The sequence below is a fragment of the Furipterus horrens genome, unplaced genomic scaffold (assembly GCF_987537825.1).
Source record: "Furipterus horrens unplaced genomic scaffold, mFurHor1.1.pri manual_scaffold_2, whole genome shotgun sequence".
Classification (NCBI taxonomy): Eukaryota; Metazoa; Chordata; class Mammalia; order Chiroptera; family Furipteridae; genus Furipterus; species Furipterus horrens.
The window spans coordinates 111,452,189-111,478,419 of NW_028327172.1; the positions used below are offsets into that span (position 1 = coordinate 111,452,189).

General features: G+C 33.9%; 1 protein-coding gene across 5 annotated transcripts in view; it reads left to right on the plus strand.

Moving 5' to 3' along the window:
• Positions 1–26,231, plus strand: part of SMARCAD1 (SNF2 related chromatin remodeling ATPase with DExD box 1) — an 88,818-nt gene that overhangs the window by 48,011 nt on the left and 14,576 nt on the right. For 4 of the 5 annotated variants that reach the window (XM_090266303.1, XM_090266302.1, XM_090266304.1 and 1 more), the window contains exons 9-16: positions 1,621–2,012; positions 11,281–11,480; positions 17,670–17,760; positions 20,299–20,398; positions 21,101–21,160; positions 21,266–21,341; positions 25,133–25,268; positions 25,779–25,916. In XM_090266303.1, the coding sequence (XP_090122429.1) occupies positions 1,621–2,012; positions 11,281–11,480; positions 17,670–17,760; positions 20,299–20,398; positions 21,101–21,160; positions 21,266–21,341; positions 25,133–25,268; positions 25,779–25,916 (1,193 nt within the window). Of the gene's footprint in view, positions 1–1,620; positions 2,013–2,344; positions 2,683–11,280; positions 11,481–17,669; positions 17,761–20,298; positions 20,399–21,100; positions 21,161–21,265; positions 21,342–25,132; positions 25,269–25,778; positions 25,917–26,231 lie in introns of those variants that run through there. The other variant, XM_090266306.1, reaches the window with a different exon arrangement.

The window sequence follows — 26,231 nt, forward strand, 5'->3', positions numbered from 1 at the left end:
GGATTTTTCACTATATTGCGGGATTTTGTGGTACTGTATATGTATGTTGTTAAAGTTACGTAGGTTTAAGAGTGTAGAATATGTTTAAGAACATAAGTAGTGTTTATAAAAGTGTGGAAAAGGTTAATAAGGGAGTGGGAAAGGTTAATAAGGGACTGGAAATGGTTTGTAAGTGTGGGAAGGGTTTATAAAGCCTTAAAATATATATAAATACTAAAATAAATGTAAAGTTCCTACTTCATGGCTTTTCATTTATTGTGGGGGGGATCTAGAACGTAGTACCCATGATAAATGAGGGGATATTGTAATAATGCAAAAAAATTTTTAGGTGAACTGTTCCCAGATGTTTTGGCTATTATTTATGGCAGTGTAAAATAAAACAATAAATATTCTTTTCTTTTTGGATAACTTTCTTTGATATTATGGCTACTTGTAAACTACCATATTTTATTGAATACAAAAGAAGCATTGTTTACATTTTAACAGCTCTCTGAATGGATCTTAATGATTGCTTGTTTGATAATCACTGTATTGTAGATGTCCTAGTCTGCACTTGCATGAATGTCAAAATCACCAATATCAGAAACTTACACGATGAGAACTACTGGCATGGAAGAGAGTCCCTGGTCCCATAGTGGAACACTAACTTTAGGAACCAAATGTTGTATGAGAAGTCGTGGGAAGGAGTTGAATCACGCATGTTTAGTAATTTCCTTAAGCAAGAATAAGTACACTAGCTAATATATTGGCTTTAGGTTTTTCTTGTGTTTTAAAAATGAGTTCTTTTAAGAAAGGCTTTACTACAAATGCTTTTGATGGCACAGAGAATGATATTGTGTGGAAAAAAGAAAACCACCAATACCAACAATTCTAAGTCTGAAAATTGATTCAGAAGAGATAATTTATGAATGTGAAGAAATTTGAGGGAATACCTTATCTAGTTTATTTGGCTTATTTTTTAATATATATGTGCACAAGAATGAAGATGTATGGTAAAACAAAAATATTCTAAATAATACAGTGTTGTGTAAAGATTAATTTGTACATGCTTTCTTACTGGTACATAAAATAACTACCTTCAACCATAGGCATTTAGACATCTGTGGAATATTATTCATTAATCAGTGATAAAGTAGTGGTGCCTTTTAATATATTTAAGTAATTTTTAAAGTAATGATGAACTTACACTAGTTGGAGATGGTGAGGGAAAAATTAATTATAATATGGAAGGTTTAAATTTAGGATTAGCCTTGTTTTTGGTATACCCATCAGTGTTGGCATAGGGATTGGGCTTTTAGGTAACATCTGGGATATGTTTTAGATATGCAGCTGCCATTTACATTTTCAGGACCTTCATTAGAAAATGGGGGTTTATATTTTCTCTTTGAAAAATAAGTTACCACCTGAATTTGAAACTGATTACTTAACATATTATATAACTTCAAATTCTACTTTGGTGTTTCACCTTAGAGTGTATCAAGACTTAACAATAAATTACAGTTGAATTCTGTATTCAAAAGGAAAATATGTTTAAATATTTTTGTTATCTTATTTAAAGTGTTTCATCTTTATATTTCATTTATATCTTTCTAATTTAGTTATTTCTTTCTTTGTACACAGATATGCAGTATGCTTCACAAAGTGAGTTTCCAAATGGAAAAGAAGTTTCTTCAAGAAGTCAAAATTATCCTAAAAGTGTAGCTAAAACAAAATTAAAACAGAAATGTTCCATGAAACCACAGAATGGTTTTAACAAGAAACGTAAAAAAACTGTATTTAATCCAAAGAGAGTTATTGAAGACTCTGAATATGATTCAGGTTCTGATGTTGGTAGTTCACTAGACGAGGACTATAGTAGTGGTGAAGAAGTGATGGAGGATGGCTATAAAGGTAAAATTCTTCACTTCCTTCAAGATGCTTCAATTGCTGAACTTACTTTGATTCCTCAGTGTTCCCAGAAAAAGGCTCAGAAGATAACAGAACTCCGGCCCTTTAATAGTTGGGAAGCTCTGGTAAGGCTACATTCTTTCTCCCCACCCTCTCTCCGTGTGTGTATGTGTGTGTGTTTAATTCACAGTACCGTTTATAGTCAAGGTGTCTTCAGCCCAGGGAAGCATAGATGGGTGGCCTTATCCTGTGTAGAGTCAAACATTACTCTCATTGTAAGCCAATAGTATTTCAAATAGTGTCATATGACCTAATTTTGAATGAATTAAGGGGTGATTCTCCTGAAAAAACCCAAGCTGATTGGCTGGGCATACTGTCACTCATTCTTTTGCATAGAAACTTGGTTCATTTTACTGCAGAAGAAGAAATTAGAGCTTTCATTTAGGAAGGAGTCGTTTCTAGCCTGTTCTGATCTGTTACTGCTGGGACACTATGCAGAAAGCAAGAATGTGGCAGAAATTTAACTACAACTACTTGAAGAGCAGTAGCAACGTCCAGAGGAGCTCCATGATTCAAAATGCCAGCCTAAGTGTTTTATGCTTCACCACAGAAGAAGCAGTTGTTTATTTTCTTTTTCTTTTAAAAGTGACAGCTCAGTCTCTAACATGTTTTTCTTGGTTAAACAACGCGGCCATTTTATGGAGCGTAGCAGGCTGCAGCGTTTTAAATTGGAAAGATAGAAAAGTGTGGAAGCCTAGAATTCAAGCGTTAGGTGAAGGGAAGGCATAAGCACTGGTAAGTACACTCTGCATGGTCGTTTTCTGGGATTTAATTTCCTATAAACAAGTTTTATTCAAAATACCTGTATTTGGGGTTTTATAAATGTCAACAGTCAGCAAATCTTATTCATACAGAGAAATGTTAAGAACTCTTGTTTTCTATATTTTGCTTCAATTTTGTGAGAATGTAGGCTTTTATAGCATGGATTGTATATAGGCCCTGCTGTGAAAGCAATATGGGTTGTTACAGCTTTAGAATATAAACTGACTCTTGATGCTTTATAAATGTTTAGGAAGTGTGCTTTTGTGATTAATTTTATACTGTGACAAACCTGTATGAGCCTAAGTTCCTTTGACAAGTGTCTTGAAGTGGTGTTACGTAGGGTCCTTGAACAATGGTTATAAAATCATTGTTTTAAAAATTAAAATAGTTGAAAAATAGAGAAACAAAATCACTATCATTTCACAGCTTTAAAAAAAAAAAGACATTCGTTTTTCTGAAGCCTTTGCTTTTCCAGAGAACATCTGTCAAAGCAGGCCCTTTCAAAACTTGTTCAGCTTTGCCTGAGTGATTTATTTGTTAAAGTATTTGCTGAAGGGCTTTCTTGTTCTTCTTTTTTTCCTTTTCTTATTTCTTTTCATCTTTAATGGTCTCCTGTGTTACCGCAGAGTTGGGTTGCTCAGGCTTGTTGGGATTCTAACTTACTGAATAGGAATGCACTTATCTGCACTAGTGTTTTCTCCTTGTAACTACTTGCCCGAATACCTTATAGTAACAGTAAATTAAAGCAGAGTGATATGTGCCAGATGCTTTTAAAAATATTCAGCAACTTAGCATGTAGAAAGCACATTTCCCCTACTAATTAATTGGCATAGTTTAAATTAGTCTTAACATGAATTATAGATTATGTTACCTGCTGAAACCTCATTCCTTTTCTAAAAGTTGAACACAAAGACTATATTTTTTGCTTGCTATGCATGTTAAGTGTTGCTTATTTTATATAACAGTCAAAAGTAAACTTGCTACTTGAGTTCAGTGAATGCTGGGCTTTGTTCTGGGGAGGAGTAGGCAAATGAATAGGTTTTGAAACAAAGTTAAAATTATCAAGTCAATGTATATAAGCTTTAAGTTTTGTTTGGCTTAGAACTTGAAGCTTCTTACCTTCATTTACTTTAGAATTTTGAATATGACTGATTACAGAGTAATTTAATGTCTTAAAATTGTCAGGGGAAAAAATTGAATATTTTTATAAAAAGCTATATAATTTACTCCTTCCCTGGTAAGCAAAGAGGTTTGATAATGTACTTGTAAACAACTTAAAAATGAAAACAAAAAATTTACTTTTGTTTTCATAGCTATTATTTTTAGAAATTCCTATGAGAATTAGTTGAAATTTTAATTATTTTAGTCATAATTAATGAAAATTACAACACAATATATATTAACAGCATGCAGAAGCCTAGTAAACTCTTTAACATATTTTTGAAGCTTGTTTAGTTTAAAGGATTTGGAATCTGCTAATTTTTATTAATATTTCTTTAAAAATGCATACTGAGCCAACAAATCAGTTACCATACATTTTAATTATGATTTGTTTAAAACTGATGTCTCTATAACATTGGTAGGTAAAATGCAACCACTAGGATTTCACTATCTTATTTTAAAAATAATTTGAATGTGAAAATACGTTAACACTGCCTTTTAAAACAGAATTTGAAAAATCGTACATCATTGTTAGGACTTTTTTTTAGAGAATTACACTTTTAAAAAATTAAATGTTCTCAGATATTCTAGTCACCCTCATTTTACATGAGGAAAGTTGGTTACTTAACAGACTCAGTGCATTGGATAAGGTAGTTTATGTTTGCAGCTTTATATCCACTTTTTTCCTTGGAATCAAAACTTAAATATTGTTTTCATAATTTTTTCATTTTACTTTTATGCTTAATAGCAGTAAAATGTGTGTTTATTATAAGAAACCATATCATTAAATTATTTAGACTTTGGAAATAAAGCAAGCCAAAAATGTCATTAGTTTTAAAACATGCACTGTTAATGTGGTAAAATTGGGATTTTTATTGCCAAATTCCACACATTTGATGGCATCAGTTTACCAACCATTTATTGAATTTTTGATTGCCTTGTGCAAAGTAGGATAGAAATGCTATTATGTCTATAGACTATTCATGAACAACTAATTCATGGATAGCTCAACTTAAAAATTTCATGTATGCATCTACTTCCTTGAGATTTAAATCAGTATGGATACAGTTTTTCTTGATTGTTAACCAGGCCGCCTAGGTTAAGTTCATTTTTCAGTTTGTTTATTTATTGAGCTGTTCCCATCTACCCATAATGTAGAACACAGACTACAGGTTTTCTTTTTTTGCTTTGTTTTCATTAGTATTCTAAAGTCCTTTCTAAATTTGTCACTTAAAGCATTGTCATGCCTACTGCTTTCTTCCTGATAGGATGGCTTCAGTAAATTTGTATAAAAGATTACAGTATTCAGCTTTGTTTTAATTTTTGTAAATTTGATAAGCCTTTTTTTAAATTATAAATTTATTCTGACTACTTTGTAAGTTGCTGGCAAGTATTTATACCCATGAATAAGATTAGTACTCTGTCCTCAAGACTGTTACTTATCAGGTGGGGAATTAAATCTACTTTTAAACAATTTCCCCCTTTCTATGGAAATACAGTGTTTGTGCTGTAAGAGTGACACACTGTGGCAAGAGAGAGGTACTTCAGTTTATGGCTCTTTTTAAAGGAAAGAAGTTCTTAGAGTGATATAATTGAGTTTCTCATTAAAGAGGTAGTAATAAGGTTTATATTGATGTTTTTTGTTTTTTGTCTTTTTCTGTGTAATTATCCATCAGGTAACAATTACTTTTTATTTCTTTTCTATGGAAAAATAGCTTTAACATTTTTTAAAAAAGAGTGATTTGTTTTCCTTGTCTAAAATTAAAACAGTACTTGCAAGAGCAGAGAAGAAAGTAAACTTTAGTCAAAATTCTACCAAAGATTCCCACCGGTTAATAATTATTGAGCACTTATCTATTTATACATACATTTTTGTATTTTAGATTATATAAATAGGATCATATTTTCTGAGTCATCAGTAGCTTTAGATTTATGAGTACTGTACATCCTGCATTTACACAGTACTTTGTATTAATTTTTTTTTTTTTTTTTGGCTAAGCAAAGTAACTTACAGGATTGTTAAGTGCTTTTTGTCTTCAGAAAATAGCAACAGAGCAGTAGAGTGTTCTTATATCTTTCCTTAAGTACCAGCACACACACACACACACACACACACACACACACACACTAATGAAGATACTGTGAAACAAATAATAGGGTTTTTAAAAAATATTTTTATTTTTATTATTTACACATGTATTTAGACTAACAAGTTAAAATAATTCTATAGTCTTGTACTGCCCCCAAATCCATATCTGTCCCATTCCCCGGCCTATTTTCCACACTACAGATAGCTTCTTTTATTTTTTTAGTCTGATTCTTATCACTTTCCTGTCTCTAGGTAACATAAACATAATATTTTTTTATTTTTCAGTTGCAGGTCTTATCTATTGATGTAATATATTGACACATATAGATATCATAACGTTATTGTAGGGTTAGCTCTCTTCTCACTGTCCATCTCAAGTCACCTTCCCACTTCTAATTTTCCAGTCCTGCCAATGTAAGTCAATATGATAGTTCGGAAATCGTTTTTAATATCTACATTGTTATGACTGCGTAAATGCCTTTCATAGCTGAGCCGTGTAGAATACTACATGATTACTTGATTTCCTTGCTCACCATTTTGTTTTCTCTAGTAATTAGTTGTCTTGGTTTTTCTGTTTGCTTAGCTTTCTGTATAATTATTACTTCAACTCTAAAAAAAACTCCTCCCCAGCTGTCCAAATTTCCCCTCAGTTTTTAGACACTTCAAGTATCCTGTCAGTTTTACATTCTTGAGAAAGTGTCTTTTAGAGTCTGTGACCTTCTCTGAATTAGACTGGTGGTATTATAGGCCAGCTGGTCAACTGTGGCCTTGGGATCTCATTTCCTTGATGTCCTAACAAATCATGTTGTCCCTCTTGTGTTGGCTCTTGTTTCTGAATTTTGTGCATGCCTCTTCATGTATTCCATTTTTTGTAAATGCTTACCAGGAGGTGGGTGAAGGTAGATGGACTGGTTTGGGATCCCTATTTTGACATTTTCTAGCAGTTTATATAACTTTAAGCAAATTCTCTGTGTTCCTCTATTTCTTCATCTGTAAGTGGGATATAATTATTGTACTGACTTATGGAGAAGTCTTAAGAATTAAATAAAGTAAAAACCCATTTAATTGCCAGGTTCTTAGGAAATGTTACAAATAACCACAGTATTTTGTACAGGAAGTGTTGTATACAGGGTCTGTCCAGAACGTATCCACCCATGTAATATGAAAAATAGAGACATTTATCGAAGAAGATACAAGCTACAAGAGACATTGTACATAGGACAGTGATGCCTCAAACTAGGCACCTTGGGACCTCACAAAGTTCTCCCAGTTGCCATAAGCTGCCCCATCCTACTCTCCTAAATCTCATCAACCATCTGAAATCTCCTCCCTTTCAAAGGTGATTTTAGTGTGGGGAAAAGCCAGGAGTCATAGGACACCAAATCTTGGTTGTAGGGGGACTGAGTCACCCAGGTGATTTGATGTTTCGGCAAAAGTCTCTGCAGGAGACGTGATGCATGAGCGGACACATTGTCATGATGAAGCTGCCAGCCACCAAGTTGCCCATAGCTTCAGCCTTCTCAATCATCCAAATAGTTTCCACAGAGGAATGTTCAAGCTTAATGCAAAATTTGATGCAGATCCATTGCTCTACATGCTAGGTCATTTTGAATGTGACAGCCACACAGTACACGTGCTCACTCAACAGCATCTACTGCTAGTACAGTGAATTTATCATTGCTCATGTATACACATCCCAGTCCACTCTCCTTGGCTGCCAGGTTACGTCAGTGTCATGCAAACTGTTCTCGTTATAGTAACGATGACTAGACCGTTTCCGGACAGACCTCATATACCATTTACTGTTTTCTGCTGCTGCCATGCGGAATCAAACTTTTTTCACTCTTTCTTTAACCCTCTCTGGGCTTTTAAACAGATTTATGGCTAGTTACATTACTCATTAAGACTACATTTTTCAACCTCTTTTGTGGTAATTTCACAAAGTTCTATCCAATGGGATATAAGCAAAAATATATTATGATTTTGGGGAAGCGCCTTTAAAGGGTCCTTTCTTGCTGTTAGTTGAGATGTCATTGTGATCATGGGAACTTCATATTGAGGATTTTAAAGAATAAAGTAGGATTATTGATTTTAGAACCACAATACCAGATCTGAACCGCTTCCTTGGTTCCTCATTTAATGACAGAAAAATAGACTTGTGTTTTATTTACACCCCTAATATTTTGGGTTTGCTCTCAATCATAACCTAATTCTAATAGATTATCCATGATTCAATGAAACCTCCTTGAAAATTTCCCTGCTGACGTTTTACATACGTGGACAGTATCACTATTAAGTAGATCTAAATTTTAAATTAGCACTAATTTGAGCCATTTCTAATGTTGGTTGGCTTGTATGGGAGGATGTGAGGGAGAGTGGGAAACCCCAGGCAGTGAAATTTTGAAATTTTGAATTCAGAAATTAACCAAAAATTCAGGTTCGGTTAAAAATCTCAGGAATCAACTCAGACTGTTGCAACATTCTGAAATGAGAGTTGCCTTTTGCACTTCCCTTTTTTACCCAAACAAGAATTTTAAACATAAAAATCAGAATAGTATAATGAACCAACCCCCTGCCCCTCTGTGTGCTCATCACAGGCTTCAGTTACCAGTTCATGTCTGATCCTGTTTCATCTGTACCCTCATCTGCTTCCTTCCATCTCTTACTATTTTGAAGCAAATCTCAGACTTCATTTGATCCCTAAAAATTTAAATACATACTGAATAAGAGGTTTTTATCCCTTAAAACCATGTGACATTGTCACACCCAATAAAGATCATCAATAATTTCTTAATATTAGAAAACATCTATTCAGGTGTTCAAATTTCTAGTTTTTTCATAAGTGCCATAAAAGTTTTTTTTTGTTTGTTTGCTTGTTTCACAGTTAGAGTAGGACCCAAATAAGATTTACATATTAACTTTGCTTGATAGGTCTTTGTAACTCTTTCAATCTGTAGATTCCTGAACCACCTCTCTCTTTTTCTTCCTTTTCTTGTAATTATCTTTGGTGAAAAACTGGATCATTTGTCCTATAGCTTCCCAGCCTGGACTTTTCTGGTTAAAACTCCCTGATACAGCTTAACACAAACACGTTTTTCTGAACCAGTTGTTTTCTGTAAACTTATAATTAGAAGGTTAAATGCTCCCACCAGTACTATAACATGCTTAGTGTTGTGTTCTTTCATCAGGAGAGAGTAGTGTCTTTTTCTCTTTTTTGTAATGTTAGCTTACCTCTTAATTCTCTAGGTTCTGACCTAATGAATTGATCATCTGTGAGTCAAAATAGTTCTTTCATATTTTTGGCCTAATTACTCTGAAAGGACTTCCTAGATGCTAGATTATATTAGTCTCCTTTTAAAAGAGTGCACATGAAATTTGTTCTTTTCCTTGTAATACCAGTTGTTACACTTAAAAGTATTTGTTGCATGTCTTCCAGTGACTTTAAACCACATGAAGGCAGGGACTTTGTCTATATAACAGGTACCTTCAACAAGTCAGGGTAGTACTTGCTAAAAATAAGAGCATAATAAATGTTAGTTGGTTAGCTTAAAAGTTTTTTGATTTTTTTTTTGTTGTTGTTGTTTGTTTAACTTTTAAGGTCTTTTTATTATTTAGGAGAATACTAGTTATATAGTGAAAAGAAGAAGATAGATTTTGGACTCTCCTACCTTGCTTTGCGATCTTAGAAATTGAAGTTTAGTTTATTCATCCAGAATTGGTGGACTGATCTTGTAATTGCTGTGAGGATTTAATGAGTTAGTGAATAAAAGATACCTAGTAGTTTCTGCACATAAAAAGCACAGAATATATGTTCCTTCTCTACTTTCTGTTTATTCTTGTTGTTTCTCTCACACACCTGCACATCACAAAAGCACAAATACCACAGTAGCCATGGGCTTGATTTGTGGTGGTGGTTGTTCTAATGGAATCCCCTTAAAATCTTCAAGGCACTGGTTCTCATATGTCCTGCTATTTACATATAAATCTTTTCTCTGGAAAGCACAAAGTGGGAGGTCACATTGTGACTGTGAATGTTGTCCTTGTGAAATGTAAAGTAGTATGCAAATAACTTTATATTTCACAATGCCATTTTGTGAAGTGGTGTTTGTTTTATTTTTTAACCCTGTAGTACATTAATAACATGGTTTTGAAATAGATTGGACAGTTTTCTTTCTTACCAACTTATTCGAGTTTGGATATAAAAATGTGTATTATTATAAACTGCATTTTTATTAAATTAGTTTAGTATGTCCTGTAAGCGTTGGATTTCTATTGCTTGTAATTCTCTGTGAATTTAGAAGTAAAATCATAGGGATTATTTAGAGTTGTTAATGTGATTCTTGTAACTTGAAAGAATATGCTAAATAAGATTCACATTAATCAAAACCATGTGTGGTTTTATCCTATCAGATAATTTTATTTTCCTTTATTCCATTCTGGATTGTGGGCTTCCCCCCCCCCCCACCACCACTCTCCTGCCCCAACAAGCTTTGAAACAGCTATTTGGCTTGCTAATCCTTTCACTAAAAATATTTTTTGTAGTGTTCTTCAGCATATACTTTTTCAGCTATGTATATGGGAAATTTTTAATTCTGTTACAGCTTTTACATTATGAAGTATTCATTGTGTCCTTTAGAAAAATAAATACCAATACATTTTGAAAGAAATTCTTTGAATATTTACACATAACAGGTGTTGTAATGAAATTTTTAGAAAATGTTTTATCAAATTATTGAGTTGATCATAGTTAACTTTTGACTCATGCAGTATCTTTCCAAGTAGTACTCTCAGTTTAAGAATAAAATACCAAGTGATAAATAATAATTGAAGTTTTGAAAACTTGAGGGATTGTACCCATGATAGGTGGGGGGAAATATATTTTAGGGACATTAATCCTATAGTAATATGTCTTAGTCATAGGAAGTGATGAAAACGGCAAGAGATCAAGTATGCAACTACTATATTTGATATTATTACCTTTAGTAAAAGTGAATCTGAGATTTTGAAGACAAAACTTGACACATTAACAGTTATTTTAGAGTCTTCTATAAGAGAATAGCTACCAGGGTCAAAGTAACAAGTGTGGAATTACGCATTTGGGGGAGAAAGATATTTTATGTCATTGTGTTAAGCTTGAGGTGACAGGATTATCAAAGTGAAACATGGGAATTTAAATGTAAACATGAAGAATCAGGTTTTCTTAGTACTTTAGATCATTAGTAAAAATGTAAATTAAATATTTTTCCTCATAAAGAAAGAAATTGATACCGCCTTTTTTACTAGCTTTGAACTGTTAAATTTTTTTTTTTTTTATGTCACAGTTCACAAAGATGTCTAAAACTAATGGTCTATCAGAAGATTTGATATGGCACTGTAAAACATTGATCCAAGAAAGGGATGTAGTTATAAGGCTTATGAACAAATGTGAAGACATTTCAAATAAATTGACAAAACAAGTTACCATGCTTACTGGAAATGGAGGTGGATGGAACATAGAACAACCCTCCATTCTGAATCAAAGGTAATATTTGTTGTACACACCTATTCATTATTTTACCTCAGTTGCATAACATTTCTGAAATTATTTCTGTAATATGCTGGGGGAAGTTAAATGTGGAAGTGATTTGAAAACTAATGTTAAAAGGGAAACCTGAGGTTTTCTATAAGTGGTATGTGAATTGTTTTCATTGATTTCCTGTCTCTGTCCAATCAGGATATTTTACTCCATCATATCATTATAAATCAGGTAGAGGAAATATTACAGTCATATGTAACCTATGTTTTCCTTGTCTGGTGGCAGATAATTTCATATATAATCACAGAAACAGAAAAGGTGGTTTTAGATACCCCTTTCCAAAATTTGGTAATACAAAAATTTAGCTACTGAAAAGCATCAATGTAAATATTAGCTCAATTACTTTTTAATCATAAATAAAATGAAATGGTTAAAATATCCTGTATTTATAATTAAATATTTTAAATGCTTTTAAAATCTCAGATTTATAAATATTTTTTAGGATAGAAACACATCAAAAATGAAAAGGACACTTTCATTAAATAGATGATATAAGGAAAGATTATAAAAAGCATTTTTAAGAGGTATATTCTCCAAAACTGTTACTTTTAGTAAATACCTTGTCATAATTCTTGCAAAAAATAGACACTAAATTATTTTCACTAAAATAGTCAGTACATATTAAAACAGCATTTCGAAATTGTGAACACTCCCATTTTGCATGGTGTTGGGAGAGCAGAATGGGAGAGATTGTGTTGAACTTCTTTTAAAAGTTTATTCATTTTAAGTGGTTTGGGAACTCAGAACTGTTCAGAATACTTCCTTTTTTTAAAAAAATGTATAAAATCGTTTACTCTGATAAACATGGAACAGTCTAAGTTCCCAAAATCAGAGAATAGTTAGAATGAATTATGGTATATCTATACTACGTAGTGTTATGAAACTTTAAAAATGAGTTGCATCGTGCAGGATGTATTTCTGATAGGTGTTCAATAAGATTAGCACTAGGGTCTCATTAAAATTTAATTACCTTAGTTGGTGATCATTTACTTTTTCTGGTAGTTTCTAAGTTCACGATCAAAGCATATTTGCTGATCATTGGTTAATTAAAAGTGAAGATGTGGTTACTAGCCTAATAGTAAGCTACAATCTTTTCTGTGCCCTTCTAGGGTGCTATGGGATGGTGTAGGGAAACGTGATGCAGTTCCCACAAAGAAGCTCTTTTCTCTGTTGCATAGAAAGAACTATGGCCATGTCAGCAAATTCATCTCCTAAAAGTGTAGTTGGAGCTGCTCCTTCTTGTTCTACAGCATTGGATATGGGGAGTTCTTCACTCTACAAGACTTACCCAGTTGAGTCTACTTTATCATAATTTGGATTTTAAACAATCAAGTGCTTTATTGCATTACTTAAAAAATTTCTCTCAAGTCCACATTTACAAAGTCCTGTTATTGTAAATAATATGATCAGGTAATAAACTATCCTTTCCATTAGATTGAGGTTTTTTAGTGGAATATTTAATAGATAATAACAGTAGGGTTTTTTGATGTTTTTTTTTAACTTTTTTTTTAATTGGATCTAGTCCAAAGTACAACTTCTAAAAACCTGTATAGATAGTTTCTATAGAGTATTTATAGATGCACTTTTAGGGGGTGAAATTTGTTGTCTTGGAAAATGCCTTTTAGAGATAAAGGAAATACAGACATACAATAACTCCTCATTAAAAATAAGGTCTTTGCAAGGAAAAAATATAAGATTTCTCATATGTATCTCAAAACCATTACATTCATAATCTTTATTTTAAAATGTCAAAACTAAAATTACCTGAAGTTAAAACACAATATACAATAAAGGAAAAGGAAAAAAAACAAAACACCTTAGTATATTTCCTATTTTATTCCAGTCTTAGATATGTAGCCATCTTTCCAGCTTTAGCAATTTATCTAAAATTTATTAAACCTTTTAACTGAAAAGATTTTTCATTGTTCAATATAAAATATGTTTAATCATGTGTTCTGTCTGTGCTAAATCTAACAAGGTTTTTTTTTTTTTATCTTGTTTTCCCTCAACTTGAGAGAGGGTGGTTCCCTGCCCTCTACCTACACAGTTGCTATGAAACCATTTGAGAATGCTGTGAGTGCAAATCAGTACTGCAGGTGTGATTTGACTAACTCGGAGTACTGTAATGTAAATATTTTAGTAGTTTGGATACTACTTCTAGTACAAGCTAGTAGTAGCAGTATTTGCAACATCCATGTCATGCTTATGAAACATAAACCTTTGGTCACCTAGCATCCTCTGTCTGTTTCATATGAACTACTTCAGGCCAGGCTCTCTAGCCTTGTATTTCTCTGCATTTAAAACTAAAACTTAATGCATTGTACGTACTCTTGTTGTTTCTATTTCAGGCCTTTCTTACTTTTCAGAAATAATTTTGATACTTGTTTCTCTGTCAGGAGATTTAAACCCAGTTTAATTTTTACACTGAGAAGGAATCATACTAACTCTGAATAAATTTCCCCTACTAACTCAATTAACTTCAAAATAACATGTTACCTCATTTACTTTTATGGTCTTAGAAAATCTTGAAGTCATGTTTTTCTTAGTGGGAAGTAAGAAAACCTTAAAGACATTTATAGTCCCCTATTGAGAAGAGAGCACTTAACTAATTCAGAAGGCCTGAACTGTGGTTCTTATCATTTGGGTAACCCTGGCAAATCACATAACAATATTGCATAATGCAGATATGAACATCGTAGAAAACTGTAGAATGGCAAAATAAATGGAAGGAATGATTGTATAGCATCTAAATATTAGAATCCCCATAAGGCAAAAACACAGCTGCCCTGTTTTAAAAGTTTGTCACAAGTAAATTGAATGTAAAAAGTGTTTTAAAACTGCATTTTCATTGATCCTTTTACATTCTGAAGAAAGAATCTGTGATAGGCGTCACTGTTGTGATATTAAGCAACAGAAAGTTACTTGTGATTTAGATAAATTTAACAGAGAAGCAAATATACACACACCAATACTTATATTTTTAAAACAAATATTTCAAAGCTATTTAATGTCCTGATCGAAACAGCTTACCACAGCTGTATTGTTATTGTGGATGAAACAATTTTGAATGAAAAATTCTATGTAGTAGATTCTTCTCAAAATTCTCTCATCACTTTTTAAAGTTTCATGTGTAGTGAAGAATATTTTAATAGACTTGTTTTTTAACCTTTGTTGGTAAGGAAGAAATGTAGTAACTTTTATTTGTTAAGAATATTTCTTGGCTCTGATTTACAGTGGAATAGCATGTTGGCCCTTGAATGCATTTATAAAGGATGCAATATGCCCACATTATCAGGTTTCATCATTTTCATGGAAAGTGCATGGGATGATTTAAGCATTTGAAGAACTCAAAAATAATAGAGATCTCAGTTTAGACCATAGAGTGAGTGGGTCAGAGAGAGAGAGAACTCTTCCATGTTTGCTATTCAGTGGCAAGGGGCTGAGCACTGGATTGATCCTGGATTGGATACTGGCTCCATCACTGCACACATGGATTTGGATAGCTGTATGGCCCTGGGCAAGTTATTAACTTTTCTGAGTTCCAAAGAACTTCTCATCTGTGAAATTAGGATGATAATAGTATCTCCTTTACAATGTAGATTAAATAAATGTAATGATGCATATGAAACCCATAACATAGTGTTTGAAATATTGTAAACATTCCGGTACTAGCATTTATCCTCACTACTACTGTAATAGAAAGACTTCATTTGGATTTGAAAGTTAAAATATCTAAAATATCTATGATATTATGTTGCATTTATTATTACTTTTTAGTGGCATAGAAATTACTGTATTTTTCACACTATAAGACGCATCTGACCATAAGACGCACCTAGGTTTAGAGGAGGAAAACAAGAGAAAAAAAATTCTGAACCAAATGGTGTATTAAACTATTTAATAAAATATAACAGTAATATTTCAACCATGTAATGTGAACAGCAGTCAACAGCAGTATTAAGAACTATAATCACTGTCATTAACAAATGAGGAGAAACTTTAAGGTTCAGGTACTCTTCTAGTTTTCTGGGAACCCCAGGAACTCATCATTGCTAGTGTCAGAATTATTGTGTTCTTTAATAACAGGCATTGAGGGAGTTAAGAGGTATCACTAGTTGTTAACAGTTACTAAGAGTATCACTATCCAAGTTACAGGCTCTGGTGGAGTAACCCCAGTGCCTGATACAGCTAGTGATACCCCCTAATCCTCTCAGTGCCTGTGTTACTACTAGAATAGTGACCCCACCATAACTCCCTTTATATACTACAAACCTTGGCATTTATGTCTGCTCACCCAGTCACTGCTGGCCTCCTCACACAGAAATCTCATGTGCACTGGAAACAGTATGGAGGTAGACGAGACGGCTGTAGCATCTAACGGAGCCAGTAGACATCCGAGAACATGTTACTTCAGCTCCATCCGTCTGCCTCTCGTGATTGGCAGAGCTTAAGACACAGTGATTGGTGATGGGAGGTGGTTCTACTGACACAGACCCCACCCAGTGTCAAAGACAATTGGCAATTGGCACTGTGCCTCATACCCATTATAAGCCTCAGCTGATTCAACAGGTCAGCGGTTGTAGCTGGCAGTCTCAGTTGGCTCTCTGCACTCTCCCAGGTCCCGGGTGATTGGCAGAGGCGGACGGCAACTGACCAGACACCCTGAGATTCAGCAGTAAAGTGGGACATTTAAGCGTCCCCAGGGGTTTCTCGTGGGCCCACCACTTCCTCTTCTAACAGCTGTTGCCACCGCTGACAGGTCAGGTAGTACACATCACAGTCTGTGACTCACTGTTTGCTCCGTAAGGCACACAGACATTCCCCCCACTTTAGGGGGGAAAAACAGTGTGTCTTATGGAGCGAATAATACAGTAGTTCGTCCAAGAAAGCAATGAACCGTAAAGATTTTATTCCTTACCTACACTTCTAATATTTTCAAATGAGAAATGTTTTGTGTATTGCGTACCCCGCTGCTGAAACATTGATTCTGATTTAAGAAAGCTATCATTGTTTCCTACCTCTTGTACCCCTTTTCTAATTAAAGTGTCATGGTTTCAAAATCTTATCCCTTAACTATTTATTATGCCATTCCTATGTCCAGACCCCTTCCTGTTGGCAGGAAGGGTGGTGCAACAGGACATTAAGGGGACAGGATAAAAAGCTGGAGAATGGGAGTCAGGGCCTTGTCCTAAGTTTTTAAGGTATATGGGTTGTATGCTGTTCTAATGAGAGGAGAATCGACTTCCGAGTGAGATGATAGACTTCCTGAGGTAAAACCTTAGCCATGCACTTTGTGGCTGTGCATCCTCAGATTTTTTCATCTGTTTTTAATGATGGCATTAGCTATTTTTATAGGATGTTAAAGATTGAATGAGGTAATGTTTAAAAATGATGTATCTTTGTGTAAATCTGTATATAATAGGTGTTCAGTAAGTATGTTATTAGTTTTTAACCACTTGCAGTTTTAGAAAAAACTTTTTTTTAAATCTGTGATACCCCCCACACATATTACCTTCCAAACAAGTTATTCCCAGGGATTAGTTTGTTTACTTGTTTCCAAATTAAATAAAATTTTTGACACTTCCCTGCTACTTTTTCCTCACTTACATTCATTGATGTCTATTAAATTTACAGTTATACATAGTTCAAACATAAATACACACACATACATATACTACTGACATGAGAGGTGCTTGGCATTCATTCAGAAAGTATTTATTCAATCAGCCTGGCAGAGTAGCAAATTATGCTTGTGTTTTTGTGCTCATACTTATATATAAGTGCTAAAATTCAAATCAGTACAGTACAATTTTATAGTGTATTAGCTCAGAAATATGTTATCATAGTTAATATTGCAATTATTTAGTTAATTTAGTGGATTACATTATGATTGAATATGGAATATTTTAAAATTCTTATTGCCCGATGAAATAAGTAAACAAATGCAGAATAAAATTTGACAAGATAAAAAGATGTATTATATTTTGGACTCATTTTCTTAAGTAAGTATAAATACTTAATAACAATAAATTAGACTGAGTATTGCAGTTTTTTTGTGCATTGTAAACTAAATCTCATGTGAGAAAACTAATAGAAGTATAAATCTATAACATTTGGTAACTCTTTCTTTATCAGTTTATCACTAAAGCCCTATCAGAAGGTTGGTTTGAATTGGTTGGCATTGGTACATAAACATGGACTCAATGGCATTTTGGCGGATGAAATGGTAAGTAATAACTCTGTTTCTAGGATTTGTCATTAAATAGTGTCTTTGCTATCATTTAAAAAATGAAATTTTCCCTTGACTCTGTAGTTTACTTTTTTTCACCTCAGTATCTGTATCCCTCTCACCCTCCTGGTTTTCTATTGCTTGTCTTAGCCCTAGAACTGCTCACTACCCCAACCCCTAGTGAATATGGGTTTATATTATCAAATTAATAAATACATGTTTCACATATTTATAGTATGTAAAATACTAAATGAGATTGTATTATATGGGCTTTTCCATATAGTACCTTGAAGTTCATCATAGATAACCTGTCCTTGTTACTAAATAAATTTATACATTTATCAGCAAGTTTATCAACAACATTTCAGCTATTTTATTTTTACTAGAAGTCTCAGAGTTTATATTCTTTCCCAGATCACTTTTGCTTAAACTAGACGTGGGAAGTTTATTACAGCCAATAGTCCAGGTATATTGTCACATAGAAACTTGACAAATAATTTTACTGTCCTTTCAGCTATACTTTTTAAAAAGTGTTTATTAGAATGAGTTATGTTCACCCCGGCTGGTGTGGCTCAGTAGATTGATTGCTCGTCCATAGATCAAAAAGGTCACCTGTTCAATTCCCGGTCAGGACACATGCCTGGGCTGCTGGCCAGGTCCCCAGTTTGGGGCTTGTGAGAGGCAGCCCTCTTTTTCTCCCTCCTTTCCCCTCTCTCTGAAAGTAAATAAATAGAATCTTTAAAAAAAAAAAAATCATGTTTTGTGGAGAAAATGTTTATTGAATACATATGTATTACATTGTGTAATAGATTTCCAAAATATAAATTAACAAAGACAGTGATCTTTGTTCTCTAGTTAACTTCTAGTACTCTTGAGTGCTTTGACTGTTTCCACACGTATATCATATAGATGCTATTTATCTGATAGAAAACTGAATAATGTATGCAGGATTTGGAAATAGGTATAGCAGTTAGATATAGAATATAGAACATTACAGCTGTGGAAAAACTACTTGGGATCTCAATCTGGATTTTAAGTCCCAACTTTGCCTTTCATAGGTTATCTGCTCCTTACCAAATAACCTAATCTCTCAGAGCCAATATTAATAAAACATAATTTTTATGTCATAAGATTATATTTGGTATCAAATAAGGTATATTATGTGAACCTGTATTTGTAATCTGTGAAGGACAATGTTTATGATATTAATGTCTTAGTCTGTTGGAGCTACCAGACAATATCAAAGACTGGGTTGCTTTAAGAGCAGCAATTTATTTTTCATAGTTCTGGAGGCTGGAAGTCTAAGATCAAGGTGTTGGCAGGTTTGGTTTCTCCTAAGGCTGCTCCTTGGTTTGTAGATAGCCAGCTTTTTGGTGTGTCCTCACATGGCCTTTTCTTTGTGTGCATACATCTTTGTTGACTCTTTTCTTTTAAGGTGGGGATTAGGTCCCTACCTTTGTGACATTATTTAACCATAATAGCTAACTTAAAGGCCCTGTCTCAAAATGCAGCCAGTTACATTGGGGGTTGGGGTTTCAACACTTGAATTTGGGGGTGGGGGATTCAGGTCTTAACAAATGGTAACTTTCTCTCCTCTGAGGAGCTAAACCTTCCCAATACCTTTAATACACACACACACACACACACACTCACACACTCACACACTCACACAGTTCATTGATGTACAATTTGTTTACAATCAAATCACAAATCTTCAGCTTAGTAAATTTTTACATATATGTATCCCCATGTGATTATGTCTCAGATTAGCATTTTTGTCACCCCAAAAAAGTTCTCTGAATACCAGAACCATTTGATGCCTATGACCCTATTATTTTTTTATGATTTTGAACTAAATCAAACTATGCAGTATATGCTGTTAATTTCTGGTTCTTTTGATGCACCACAAAGTTACTGAGATTCATTTGAATTTTTACATGTATTAGCATTTTTTATTGGCATATACTAGTCCATAGTATAAATATGCTACAACTTGTTCATCCATTCTCATGTTGATGGAGATTAGGTTACTTCCAGTGTTTCGCTATTACAGTAGAACTAGTATGAACATTCTTACCCAAGTCTTGTGAAAATATGCTCTCATATCTTCTGCATATACTTTTAGATGTGGGATTGTTGAGTAATAGAATAGACTTGTACTTAACTGCAATTAGTCTTTGGAACATGGTCCTCATTCCATCCAGTATGTATTAATTGCTTTATATAAATAGCAAAACTATATCCTTTGTATGCCATGCAGAGATCTTCCATATTAATGAGTGTCACATATTAATTAGCAGTTATGATACATCTTGCTCATTAAAATGAGTTGTAATTACATTTGGAGATTTGTTTCTTATATCTGTCACTGAGAACTGAGAACCTAGTAGAAACTCTCATAGAGTTTCATTATGGGGACTCAAATAAAATCAGAAATATATTGTTTTTCTTTTGTATTTTCCAATATTTATTTTGGGTTTTTTTGTTTGTTTATTTTTACATTTCATATATTGTCTTTTGAATTTTTAATTTCAGGGCCTAGGAAAAACTATTCAAGCCATTGCATTCCTGGCATACCTCTATCAGGAGGGTAATAAAGGTCCTCATTTGATCGTTGTTCCAGCATCAACTATAGGTTTGTAGTGCTGTGGACAACCACAGTTGACTGTATATTATTTTATGTAGGGAGACAGAAAGCCATGTGTGTATGTGTGATTTTTTAGTTTGTGGAGTGAATGTTAACTTCTGTGGTCTCCTTGCAGTCTTTTTCTCCTTTGTTGTATGTACGTGTGTTCAATTATAATACAGACTTCTAAAGAAAATAATTCAAATATAAGTCAATTATTATAGATAAAGGACTACTGGATTAAGTTTACTTTGTTTTCATAATACTTGTAAAATTTTTAATGAATAAGAGGAACTAAGTGCACTTATAAAAATTTATAATTAAACATTTATTGAGTCAGAAATGTAAAGTTCACCCCCACTCAAATTACTGTTACATTCTTGCTCAGTTGATTGGATGTAGGATAGATTTAGAAACTGTATTTATGAATGTAACCAAAAATAACATATCTTTAAATTGGAAATCAATAATCACCTATAAATACAATGTTTGGTTCTCTGCCCTTTATTTGATGCCACCTAAACACCTCAAAATAATTTTAAACATCAGGAGTAAAATTGGGAAGGCTCTGTGATTTTTTTAAAAATCACTTTGTATTTTATAAAAGAATAATTTCTGGGCAAGACCTGTCAAACTGTAGTTAGTGTACATTTTACTGCACATACAGATCCTGTTGTAGTAGATGCAAGTAATGTCTCTTTTGTTTCGTAGATAACTGGTTAAGGGAAGTTAATTTATGGTGCCCTACTTTAAAGGTGCTCTGTTACTATGGTAAGAATATGTCATTTTGCTTTTAACTTTAAAATTTCTTTAAAACTTTAACATACAGTAACATAATAAGTACAATCAATATGTGTATATTATTTTAAATTCTAGGTTCTCAAGAAGAACGTAAACAGATAAGATACAACATTCATAGTAAATATGAGGAATACAATGTAATAGTGACCACGTAAGTATTGAGAAAAACATTTTTGGAAAGAAATTTTGTGCAGCTCCCAAATTTTTAAAAACATAGTAATAATATGAAGGAAAGTTTATGCTAAGAACAGTGCAACTAAAATAATGGAATGACTTGAGGATTCAGGCATTTTTCAGATTGGTGTGTAACACCAAGATAGCAGTTTTTTGCTAGTACATCAGGTGACTGACAGACAGTGGTTATAAAAAGGTTTTATACTTGATTGAAAGTATAGTCTTATAATTATACTCTCTCAGTTAAACGAACACTTAAACTTATACAACTCAATAACAAAAAATAAACAAAGGACATGAAGAGACATTTCTCCGGAGAAGACATACAGATGGGCAACAGACATGAAAAGATATTGCCCATCTGTATGTGGTTACTGATGTTGAGACATCTCTAATCATCAGGAAAATGCAAATTAAAACCACACTGAGATACCACCTCACACCAGTCAGAATGGCTATTACCAAAAAGTTAACAATCACCTGTGTTGGCAAGGATTTGGAGAAAAGGGAACCCTTGTGCACTGTTCGTGGACCGCAAATTAGTGCTGCTTCTATGGAAACAGTATGGAGATTCCTCCAAAAAATAAAAATAGACCCAGCAATTCCACTTCTGGTTATTATCCAAAGAAAACAAAAACACTAATTTGGAAAGATATATGCATTCTTATGCTTATTGCATCATTATTTACAATAGCCAAGATATGGAAGCAACCTAGATGTCCATCAGTAGATGAGTGGATAAAGAAGTTGTGGTATATATGCAAAATGGAATATCGGACAGCAATAAAAAATAAAAAAATGAAATCTTGTCATTTGCAACAACATGGATGGACCTAGAGGATATAATGCTAAGTGAAATAAATCAGAGAAAGACAACTACCATATGGTTTCACTTATGTGTAGAATCTCAAAAAAGAAAAAGAAAACAGACTCAGAAACAGAGACCAAAGGGATAGTTGCCAGAGGGAGGAGTGTGTGCAGATGGGTAAAAAAGGCGAAGGGGAGTATAGTCAATAGTATGACAAGTTTATATGGTAACAGGTGATTACCAGAATTAGTGTGTGATCCCATTGTAAGCTATAAAAATTTCAAATCTCTATAATATACACCTGAAACTAGTATTATATACCAACTAAAATAAATTTGAATACAAATAAGCATTTCATTTAAAAATAATAATATTTAGACTTCCGGCCAAGATGGAGGCTTAGACGGACGCTCTAGGTCTCCCTCTACAACTAGAGAGGAATACAACTACTTCAAAACAAAGGATAACTAGAAATTCCAGAAAATAAAACTACACGGAAGCCCAACATATGAAGTTATAAACCAGCGGCGCCCTTTGGGCAGGTAAGAGCGAAAGGGGGCGGTGCTGTTTGCGGTCGCACCTGGGACAGCGGCAGGGAGAACAATCCCGGCTGCAGTCGAACCCCCCGCAGCTCACGACCCCAACGCTGGGGAAAGCAGCCACCACATCGCCTTGAACAGTGAGGCCCAGGGGGGCGGGAGGACGGATCCCGGTCTCCTAGCGGAATAACTGTGTGAATCCATCTTGGACCCCCGCCCCCAAAGAAAGCGCCGCAGGGCTGCGAAATAGGTCGCGGACAGGCACCGGTCGCTGGATTGTGACGACAAAGCACCACGGCACAGCAAGAAAGGTTGCCGAACGGCGCCGGTCGCTGGGTCATTACGAGTACACAGGCACTGCCCCCTACAGCCGGCCCAAGAAAACAAAACGCATCTGTCAAAATGAGGCAGACAACTATAGAAATCCCGGTGGCACAGCTCACCAGGCAACAGATGGAGAACCTGACAGATGAACAGATAAGAAACCTGTCAGATGCTCAGTTCTGGGCCATTGTTATCAAGTGGCTTACAGAATTCACAAAAGATCTGGAAAAAGATGAGAAAGAAGCGAAAAACACTCATAACGAAAGGAACAAAACCACATACGAGACAGATGGTGAGGAAAAAAAATCCAGAGTTCATTTCAACAAACTGGAATATGGAGAAGGAACAAGCAGTCAACCAATGCAGAGAGAGGAAATGGGAAGCAACGATGAGAGGATCAGAAACTTCTGGGACAGCTATAAAAGGCCCAACATAAGAATCATTGGTTTGCCAGAGAGCGAGGAAGATGAACTAGAACTTGAAAAATTGAGTGAAAATATAATAAAGGAGAACTTCCCAGACTTGGGGAAGGGAATAGACTTATGGGTCCAGGAAGCACAGAGAGTTCCAAAAAAACTGGACCCAGGGAGAACCACTCCAAGACACATTATAATCAAAATGTCAAAAATTAAAGATAAAGAGAGAATCTTAAAAGCAGCAAGAGAGAAGAAAAGAATTATGTACAAAGGGGTCCCAATTAGACTATCAGCTGACTTCTCAAGGGAGACCCTGCAGGCAAGAAGGGACTGGCAAGAAATATTCAAAGTAATGAAAATCCAAAACCTACAACCACGAATACTCTATCCAGCGAAATTGTCATTCAGAATAGAAGGACAGAGAAAGTGTTTCCAGGACAAAATAAAACTGAAAGAGTTCATTAGATCCAAACCACTGTTATATGAGATGTTAAAGGGACTGGTTTAGAAAAAGGAGGATCAAGACAATGAAATCTAAAATGAAAACTGCATCACAAGAAACAACAGAAGCTAGGGAATTGAAACAAAGGCAAAACTAAACAAGCAACGAGAGTGGAAAAAGAACTATAGGTATGGGGAACATATTGGGGGGAGGTCAACAGGGAGGGGGAATGGGGAGAGGGAGGGAGATGATATAGGAATTAAGGATCATGGTAGGAGGGAATGGAATAGACAGAGAGAGGTTGAGAAGAACTGTATGCACAACTAATGGACATGATCTAAAAGGGGGGGACAACTGGAGGGAGGGGGGCCACCGGGTGGAGGGGAGCAGAGGGAAGGGAAATTGGCACAAATGTAATATTATAATCAATAAAACACATTAAAAAAGAAAAAAAAAATAATAATAATATTTAAATAACATTTAAGATATTACACCAAGATGATTGATAATATTTCTGGCTTGTAAATAAGTATTAGTAAAATACAATGCAATCTCAGTGAAAAATTTGAATTAGGAATAAGGATGGGAAATATAACTGAATAAGTTAATCATCACTTAGTAGCTATTTGGCATAAATATCTAGCAGAGAATTTAATGATCTCATTTATTATATAAGTTACTTCAGGCATATTAACTGAAGGTTGTGATTAATTATACTGACTTCTCTAGGAGGCCGTGATTAGAATAATTTATTCAAAATTCTTTTTTTCCTTAATAAAATGGACCATTTTTTTTTATTATTGTAGTCTTGTACTGCTAGTTGCTATTAACTGTTATTTCTTGGGTCTACTCTACTAGTTGAATACAGTAGTATTCTTAACGGAAATGCCTTAGCTTAATGTCCTTTTCTTTTTTGTTTTTGTGCTTCTTAAAATATAATAGTTCATGAAGTGTATAAAAAGTGCATATTACATATAAATTACAAAAATTGATTTTTTTCCTAGGTTTGTAGAAATTGCCTGGTTACAGTATAGCATTTAAATTTTCTTTTAGCTATATATAGCAGCTTTCTTAGCTTGATTACATATACATCAATAGTTATTGGATAAAAGTACTGTCTTTTAGATACTGGCTATGAGAAGTGTATAAATGAAATAAGTTTACAAAGCATTAAATCTTAATAGGATCCAGGCTCTTAAAGGTATAACCCTAGAGATTTCTTTATTCTTTTGGCGACAGGTATAATTGTGCAATCAGCAGTTCTGATGACCGTAGTCTCTTTCGACGACTAAAACTTAATTACGCAATTTTTGATGAGGGCCATATGCTGAAGAATATGGGCTCCATTCGCTACCAGCACCTTATGACTATTAATGTAAGAGTATTCTGTGAATTTTTCCAATTATCATAACATCATATTATGTATTTTAATATATATAGTATCTTATATTGGGGGCCAGCAAACTTTCTGTAAATGGCCAAATAAGAAAAATTTAATGCTTTGCGAGTCACTTAGCCTTTGTCACTTGTCCTTTGCTAATTTTTTACAACCCTTTAAAGTAGTAAAATTCATAGCTTGTGAGCCTCAATTTATCATCTTCTTCCTGTATGATAAACTCTGAATATTAAATATAATCTACTTTCATCACCTCATAAAAGTGACCTGGGGGGGCAAGTTACCTACTTATAAAATTATTGTAACTATTAGTTTTACACATTCTCTCTTAAAGTACAATAGTAATTTTTCTATGTTACTAATCTTTCATTACATAATGTTACATTATTAATAATAGTTTAAATATTTTTCTTCCCCACTGAAAAGGGTGGACAAAAAGGATGTAGGTCTAAAAAAAATACTAATCTTAAATTTTACCATCATTCACAGGCAAATAATCGTTTGCTGCTCACAGGCACACCTGTGCAGAATAATCTGCTAGAACTCATGTCGCTGTTGAATTTTGTTATGCCACACATGTTTAGTAGTAGCACAAGTGAAATACGAAGAATGTTTTCTTCTAAGACAGTAAGTGTAAATTTATATTTTTTCCAAAATATGTTACTTTATGTTTTACCTGAGTCGTTTTTCTATTTTGTCTTTTTCCTTGTTTTCATGGTGCATGTGCACTACGAAATTTAAATAGTTGATATTCCTATCCTTAGATAGATGGAAAGTTAACCAAAATACAATGGGAAATGAATTGGTAACTTCTTTGATGAGTATCTAAAAGTTTTGGTTTTTAACATCCTAATTTTCTGAAGAATGACAATTTTAAATTAGTGAAGAGCTCAGTTATTATTTGGGGGAAGTCTGGTCATTGTTTTTTCTTTATTATAATCA